The sequence below is a fragment of the Vigna unguiculata genome, chromosome 4 (assembly GCF_004118075.2).
Source record: "Vigna unguiculata cultivar IT97K-499-35 chromosome 4, ASM411807v1, whole genome shotgun sequence".
NCBI lineage: Eukaryota > Viridiplantae > Streptophyta > Magnoliopsida > Fabales > Fabaceae > Vigna > Vigna unguiculata.
In genome coordinates this window covers 6,819,223-6,828,050 of record NC_040282.1, presented here as the reverse complement: position 1 = coordinate 6,828,050, position 8,828 = coordinate 6,819,223, and the positions used below count along the sequence as shown (strand labels likewise).

The 8,828-nt window shown below is 32.1% G+C and overlaps 1 protein-coding gene across 1 annotated transcript; it reads left to right on the top strand.

The window, feature by feature from the left end:
• Window positions 1-4,567: 4,567 nt before the first annotated feature.
• Window positions 4,568-7,427, top strand: LOC114180989 (UDP-arabinopyranose mutase 1-like). Its single transcript, XM_028067297.1, has 4 exons — window positions 4,568-5,122; window positions 5,760-6,010; window positions 6,130-6,298; window positions 6,744-7,427. Exons 1-4 carry the CDS (start codon window positions 4,793-4,795, stop codon window positions 7,071-7,073), a joined length of 1,080 nt encoding a protein of 359 aa, XP_027923098.1. The 5' UTR covers window positions 4,568-4,792; the 3' UTR covers window positions 7,074-7,427.
• The last annotated feature ends 1,401 nt before the right edge of the window (window positions 7,428-8,828 follow it).

The window sequence follows — 8,828 nt, the reverse complement described above, 5'->3', positions numbered from 1 at the left end:
TTCTGTATGTGACTCATTTGAAATATTATGATGAGTCCAAATGTAATTTAATAAAATATAAGAACCTATTGGTTATTATGGAAAGTTATAATAAGATAAAATAAAGTTCAGCTTAACTTTATGGACGTTGGTTTATAAAAGAGATTAGAATTTTGTCTTTGGCCATAAGCTTCTTTCACAATAAGCCATCAAGAAAGAAAATGTGACAGGAGAAAGAAAGGCAAAGAGATAAATTTGAAAAAGAAGGTTGAAGAACAGAGATTGAAGAACACATTTTCATTTAATTTCTCATGAATCAAGATTAGTATTCTATTATGATTTATGTATGTGAATGTATGAGAATCAAAATCTTAAAATCTTAGAATAGTTTTCTATAATGAGTTGATCATATGAAAAAACTACAAATTAATTTACATGTAATATTAGAACATGTAATATTAATTTACACCTGGTTAATTGATTAAGAATTTTACGTGAATTGAATTATAATTGTCATTGAGTGAAATTACTTGTCATTGTTATGTGAGTCAATTCCAATCATAATTAAAGTGAATTGTAAATTGAATGGTTTGATTGGAAAATGTAACCTACAAAATCGTGAATGATTTAAATTCAAGTCAGTGGTTTACATATCAGTAAAAATTAATGTTGATTTATTTTATTATATGAATAATGTATTTATAATTTGAAATGATTTGTAAGTTTTGTTATTGTTAAATTAAAATTAATAAGAATGTTAGTATGATTTATAACAATTAAAGATATTTAATTATTTGAAATCAACATGATAAATTTTGTTAGTCACCAAAGTGACCAAAATTTTAAAGTTATTTGGTTTCAAATTATTAATAATTTTATTTCAATTACCCATAGTATGGATATTAAATTATGAATAATTGATTTATGAGTTAATTGAAGTTTATTATTATAAGACATTTCAAGATCACCCAAAGGTTAATTAATTTTTATTATAATAAGTGAGCATGATTGTAGATAATTTTGTATGATTCACTAGTTTTATTTATATACCCAAAGGTAAATGATTCTAGTTTATGCATATTCTAATTATCATTAATGTTATATAAGATGATTAACATCATCATGTTTTTGTATTAGAACATTAGTATACATTGAATGATTATTTATGTGTGAATTTGTATTTATGTTTAGTTTTATGACTCAAAACATTAATGTTAGGCATGCGATAATTGTAATCTCTGTTATGATATTTTTACATTCACTCGCTACGCTTGTTCCAATAATATTTAATGAGTTGAATTTCCTTTACTGGAGTGAGCAAGTCCAATTTCACCTAGGTGTATTGGATCTCGATTTTGTCTTTTCAAGTTGAAAAGTGTTGTAAAAAACTGACAAATCACAAACAAAAAAAGGGTACTTCCTGAGACGTGTAAATTCACTACCCTTAAGGACTTATCCGTAGTGTGTTGCGCAAGCCCCCCAAGATACAACAGAAACTTCTCAGATCTTTTGAAGATCTCAGAACTAGCAAGAAAGTACTCTTGAAAGAGTATTTAACCCAGATAGTAGAAGAAAGAAATATGAGAGATAAAAGAGCTTGAAGAATGAAGGAGAAGATTGATAGATGGTGTGTTTTGGAGAGCACCAAAACCACCTATTTATAGGTGTGAGTGATGAATGGTGAAGGGCTGAAATCCATAGCACTTATGGAGAAAAATCAATGCATGGCAATAGTAAAAACAATTTCCTTACAACATACAAAAATTGAAACTGTAGCAGTGATAATTATGGCCTGTAACATTTATAATCTTTTTCAATAAAAATGATTATTTTATAACAATCCCCCACATATTGAAAAAGATAAGAAAAGAAAGATTGAAAAAAGAAAATTATGGGTCTCATAAGACATAAATGTATCAGAGTTGGTATAGCAAAGCTATATGAACCAGTCCTAGACAGATAAACTTAACACACAATGTAGTTGGTATAGCAAGCTATATGAACCAAAGACGTTTGATGTGTGTTAGTGGTTTATCAATCACAATACACCCCACAATCATTGTTGTTAATGCTGTGTTACGCTTACTAGGCCATGCTCGTGCCCGATATTCATGAGTGCTCTGAGGATCATGCCAAGATCTCATACAAGCGACCCCACTTGACACTCATATAGGTGATTTCATCAAGTGTATGTTGCAAATCATACACCACCCGTAAGGGATATGAAAATCACTAAAACTTTGTTTAAACTAAAATTCTTACACCACATATAATTTTAATTTACAAAGTTTAACTTCTCAATAATGCAGCCTTTAGCACTTTCATGCACACCATAGGAATGGACATAATTGATTTAAAATCAATTTAGTGCTATCAGAACTAACAAGTGACTTGTTTTTAAGGTTCATGGGATATCCAATCACAAAGGTTGGGTTACCATCACTTGTTTGTTTGCAAGTGGCTTAAGTCTCATTCCCCTCGATGTTTCTAAAATCATATTCCTTCCTAAGGGTTTTGTCAGGGGATCTGCTAGATTTCGTTCTGACTTCACATAATCAATAAAAATAGTTCCACTTTTTAGCAACTGTTTAACCAGATTATGTCTCAATTGTATATGTCTATTATTTCCATTGTAGTTTTTGTTTTTAGCTTTTGCTATTGCCGATTGGCAATCACAATGTATTGGTACAGATGGGGTTGGTTTCATTTCTAGAGGAATGTTTGCTAAGAAGTTTTTCAACCACTCAACCTCACTACCAGCCATTACGAGAGCAACAAACTCAGATTTCATTGTTGATCTTGCCATAATTGTTTACCTGGTTGATCTTCATGTAATCGCACCACCCCCAAGTGTGAATACATAACCACTAGTGGACTTTGTCTCATCTGAATTAGAGATCCAATTAGCATCATTGTACCCTTCTAGTACAGCGGGAAATCCATTATATTCAATGGCATAATCCATTGAACCTCTTAAGTATCTCATAAGTCTTGCTAGTGCATCCCAATGTTCTTGATTAGGACATTGAGTGTATCTACTCAGTCTACCTACTGCATAAGCAATGTCAAGTCTTGAAAAGCTCATTAAGTGCAGTAAGCTCCCAATTATCAGCTCATTAAGTACCTTACCCGCCCCATTGACATCCCTAGACATAAGTATTTTAATTTGCATCAATGAAGATTGTTTTGAAACATAGAGGAAATTTGTCTCATTTTAATTGGAAATGAAGAAGTGACATTTAATGTTATTATAGAGCATTATCCCTCAAACTTCTATTTGGTAACTGAGACAATTTTCTCTCCTAAGAGAATGTGGTTGCTTAAGCTCTAGCATGTGATGTGTATTTGAGAAAGAAAAAGTCAATTTTTATTCTCTTTCGTCCAAAAGAATACCTCTTAATCATTAGAATAATACTTAAGTGATATATTTAATTATTCAAACATTAGCTCACAACATGAGTAATAGAGAATTAATGTTAATTATTTCCTTTGGAAAAATGTTTATAAAAAAAAATGTCTCGCTCAAGCAATATCTCTCTATTATTTGATAAGCTTATACTTAAGTGTTTAGTGTACTATTTTGAGATTATATGAATGGGTGATTGTAATATATCTATTTTGGTGAGAAATTTGTGAATGCAATGAATAAGTATAAATTGAAATAGGTGATTTATTTGGGTAAGAGATGACAAATACCTGAAATTATATTTTAACTTCATTTTCTTATGATATTGAGTATTAGAATAGAACTCATTGATTAAATATCAATAGTTTAAATAATATAAATTAAAATATCATGTGATAGTTCTAACATAAGTCAAGTATTAATCTTTACTCATATTTGTTTCCTAACTATTTTATTCTTTTTCTTTTCAATTTTATCTTTCTTTCACTCTCGTTTGAATATTGTTCACATTTTTTAATTGTTTGTGCTTAAAATCCATATAAATAAAAATTCCATAAATTATATTGTAATTCTCTAAAATTTTCGGAGTACAATTTCTAAAACAAATTATTCATTTATTTTCTGTCTAAAATACATCATTGTTAATCTGTCAAACACTATTTAATACGAAGTAGTCTACATCACTCGGAAATTAAAAGTGTTACATTACAAAATTAAAGATATAAATAGAAAAGCAATAACATTTTTTAATCTAAAACTGAATTTTGAAAATCGTAAAATGATAAAAAAAAAAAAATATTTTTCCTCCTTAAAGATTCATAAAACACTTCAACCATCAGTTTTTTTTTTCTCCTAAAAATCAGCCCACACGCTTCTAAATTAAATCAAGCAAATTTACAATCATTTGATTTCAAGCTTTTCCCAACCCCCGACAGCTTCGAATCAAAAGACATAAAAATGTAATTTTTAGTCACAATGGAATGACTCATGTATGAACAACAATACACATTATTACATTACCCTCATTTTATGAACACGTACAAATGATAACTCCTTAGACATAACAGTAAAACACAAATCTCAAACGAAATCTTGTTCTTTGTCTCTCTGTCTCTTTCTCTCTCCCATCCACAAAAGTTACCACATCTTGCGGGCAATACCTCTTGAAGAAGTCATTGTTACCTTAAACATTCAGAGACATCAACCTTTAATGTTCACACCCCATACTAGTGCCGATAACTTAGGCATTGCACGTGTTACACCCTTCTCTTTTCCCCTTAATACTCCTACAACCTCCCTCTCTTTCCCTTCAAAAGCTCACTCTTTTTCTCCCTTCTCTTCACCCTTTCTCTTTCTCTTTCTCCTTCTCTCTGCAACTTTTTCTGTGACCTTAACCTTCTTGCGGCAATGGCATCTGGAGCTTCCTATGCGGCATCGCCACCTCCACTGAAAAACGAGCTTGACATCGTTATCCCCACCATAAGGAACCTTGACTTTCTTGAGATGTGGAGGCCATTCTTTGAGCCTTACCATTTGATCATTGTGCAGGACGGTGACCCCACCAAAACCATTAAGGTTCCTCCTGGTTTTGACTATGAACTCTACAACCGCAATGACATCAACAAGATTCTGGGTCCAAGGGCCTCTTGCATCTCCTTCAAGGACTCTGCTTGCCGCTGCTTTGGCTACATGGTGTCTAAGAAGAAGTACATCTTCACCATTGATGATGACTGCTTTGTGAGTTTTTCTTTCCTTTTACCTTTCTGGGGGTCTCAATTTTGTTAATGGACAAAATCTACACGCATGGAAAAAACCACATCAAAGTTCTGCTTTTGTTTGCTCTTTTGTTCGATGTTATTCTGTTATTCTGTGCCCTCTAGATTACGGATTCTGTCATTCTGCTCTGTATCATTGTTATTCTCCAAATGTTTTTTCAATGTGCAACTGCTGCTGCTGCTGTTTTCTTTTTTTACTTTTTGGTCATTGCATGAGTTAGATCCATGTTTTCTGGTCTGTGATGATGAACTTCCTCTTCAAGGTAGTGAAATATTATTCTGCTCATTTGTTCTATGAATTTTGGAAGTTTTAAGCATTGTCTTTGAAAATTGCCTTTCTTCTTACAACTCCATCTGCTAGGGTGTAGTTTTTACTGCAAAAAACTACATTGGTCTATATTCCATAGTGTTAACTTTGTCTTTTATCTGTTTAATTCACATGTCAGCAGTGCCATATCTTCTGTGGACCTTGGATTTTATCAATTGATTTTATAATCATTTGTCTATACTTTTATATGATGATTAATATCTAACTTTTTCTGCTGTTACCTTTTTTAATTAAATTAAATTATTCACTAGTTTATTGCTTTTTGGCACAGGTTGCCACTGAGCCATCTGGAAAAAAGATTAATGCACTTGAGCAGCATATTAAAAACCTTCTGTGTCCATCCACACCATACTTCTTCAATACCCTTTATGATCCCTTCAGAGAAGGAGCAGATTATGTTCGTGGATACCCTTTTAGTCTTCGTGAAGGTGCACCAACTGCAGTTTCTCATGGTCTTTGGCTCAACATCCCAGACTATGATGCTCCTACACAACTTGTGAAGCCTCTTGAGAGAAACACTAGGTACATAGTACTATATAACATAGCAATAATCATATTTTGAACCTTCTACCTAACTAAAACTACAAAGTGTTAGCTTAGCACATACAATTTTGATTGTGACTCTTGTCATTGTGTACAAGGTATGTGGATGCTGTCATGACCATTCCAAAGGGCACTTTATTCCCAATGTGTGGAATGAACTTGGCATTTGATCGTGATCTCATTGGACCTGCAATGTACTTTGGTCTTATGGGAGATGGTCAACCAATTGGACGCTACGATGATATGTGGGCTGGTTGGTGCTGCAAGGTCAGTTTCATTGCTTATTTTCACCATAAAATTTTTATAGGAACAGTTAAATGCATATTTAGTGATGCTTAAATCTAAATATACAATCGTTTCTCCAAAAGTTGCTGGAAATTTCAGGTCGACTCGAGATAAGACAAGTTTATAATATATAAGTGGATACAAATCTCACTTTACAAACTGGTTTTTTGAGGTTGAATTAGACTTAAAGTCTACTTCTTAACCAAATTCCCTTTAGAAAGTTGGTAAAATTAAGCAGTTATTTCTTCTGATAACATGAACTAATCACACACTGAATCAGTACTTGTTATTTCAGTACTCATCCAAGCAGAAATGTTTATGTTATAGATAAGCTCGGTAGATAGATTCCTTACATTCATACATTTAAAAAGGTATATGAATATTATAGAAAAAAGACAAATGAGATACTTTGATGATGGTGATTCAGGTTATCTGTGATCATCTGGGGCTAGGAATCAAGACTGGTCTTCCATACATCTATCACAGCAAGGCGAGTAACCCATTTGTTAACCTGAGGAAAGAGTACAAAGGCATATTCTGGCAGGAAGACATTATTCCATTCTTCCAGAATGCTGTGCTTCCAAAAGAATGCACCACTGTGCAGAAGTGCTACATTGAGCTCTCCAAGCAAGTCAAGGAAAAGCTTTCAAAGATTGATCCTTACTTTGACAAGCTTGCAGATGCCATGGTTACTTGGATTGAGGCTTGGGATGATCTTAACCCTACTGGAGCATCTAAGGCCAATGGCAAAGCATAAACAAATCTTGGTTAGCAACCATTAAAACTGGACTAGAAGTGGCACTGTTTTTCTGCTGTACTTTTTTTAAGTATTTCTTTTTGATTTACAATTAATGTCCCTTAAGTTTGCAGCATTGTTAGCTGTAATTTTTTTTTTCACTTCATGCTTTGAGATTATAAAGAATAAAGTACAATGGTCTAGTTGTTTTCTTCTGATTTTTTTACCCTTAGTAGACAGACATCACTGCAGGACCTTATCACTTGCTAGTTCTGAAGGTAGTTCTGAAGTTCAAGTGAAGCAAGTGTTATAGGAAGAATATCAATGTATGACTCTCATTACCAAATCAACAGTGATCGAGTTTTCACACTGATATGTTCAGGAAGTTTGATTTTTCTTCTGCAATTTTTCTGCCACTCAAATCATCTCCTTTTCATCAAATGCTATAGCTTGAATTTATAAACATAAAAAAAGTTGTAACAATGATTTCCCTCTCATGAGAAGATGAAACAATCCAATTAGAGTTTAACTTCCATACGTAGACAATGTAAAAAACTTCATTGCATCAGTCAACAAAAATCATTACTAAGTTAATTATCATAAGATTCATTATGCTATCAAATTGTGATTGGATAAAAATGTAAAAGCTCTTTGCAATGTCTGTATGTAGACTATTTATTCAACCAGTTATATGAAAAACTAGAAATAACTTCCACAGCTTGTCAAACCAACTATTAATGCAGATAGAAATAGTTGCTGGTATAAAGAATTTGGAAATACTAGTTATAGAACAAGACAAGAAACCCGGTATTTTGGTAGAATAAACTTTTCAGTGTCAACTTTTTTTTTGTTACTAGTTTTCTTATTACTGCAAGAGAAAACTTTTGTTGTTGATATTATGGTAGTTTGATTTCTGGCACTGAACTTTGGTATTTCTTCTATTGCACTAATAAAACAAAACTACAGTAACACTAAAATTGATGATGAAAATTTCATTAACTTTGCATTCACATTAAAAGATTACGTAAACATTTATTGTAGTGTAGCTGCAATGGACACGTTAGCAAGTCTTTTATGTGATGTGGAAGGTTGTGACGTTGGTTTAATGTGAAAAATTGTTCTGCAGGAGCAGTGGCTAGCTGTATTTTGGTTCCACTGGATTGACATCATTGAAAGTTTGTAATAAAACTGTGTCATGTACTAAGCTTTGTGACAGAGTTAGCACTGGCAATTTATTGTGACATTGGGATATGTGACCTTAGGTGTCTGTTATGTGGTGAATCCGTATAGTTGTTGTCCATAGCTTTTGGGATTTTATTTAGTACTTAAGAATATGCCACTGTTCTGTTCTTAGCTACTGTTGTTTTACTCTCACCGACACTGATGGTGAATCTTTTAAAGAAAAAAACATAAATCAGTGTTCCTAAAAAAATTATTTTAAACAAATATGATTTCATGGAAAGATAGATAAAGTTTTATTGAAGATTTATTTTATTAGAAATTGGATTTGAGCAGCATGATTCAGGAAGTTAATCACTTCTGTCAAACTAAGTATTTGAGGGTGAACTTTTCAGAATTGTGACACTTTTAAAGAATTATTTTAACAATGTTTGAGCTACTGTTGCTAAAGTTGTTGTGAATCAAACCTTGTAAAATTAATTAAGAATAAGACAAGATTCCTTCTATTTTTTTTTTAAATCTTTCTTGCTCCAAGATTTATAAAAGAAATAAAAAAAACCATAAATTTATGTATAATAAATGTTATTTAATTATGTA

Coding starts and splice junctions, on each gene's coding strand:
- LOC114180989 (XM_028067297.1), top strand. CDS start 4,793: ATGGCATCTGGAGCTTCCTATGCGGCATCGCCACCTCCACTGAAAAAC. Junction 5,123..5,759: donor CCATTGATGATGACTGCTTT/GTGAGTTTTTCT, acceptor TTTTTGGCACAG/GTTGCCACTGAGCCATCTGG. Junction 6,011..6,129: donor CCTCTTGAGAGAAACACTAG/GTACATAGTACT, acceptor ATTGTGTACAAG/GTATGTGGATGCTGTCATGA.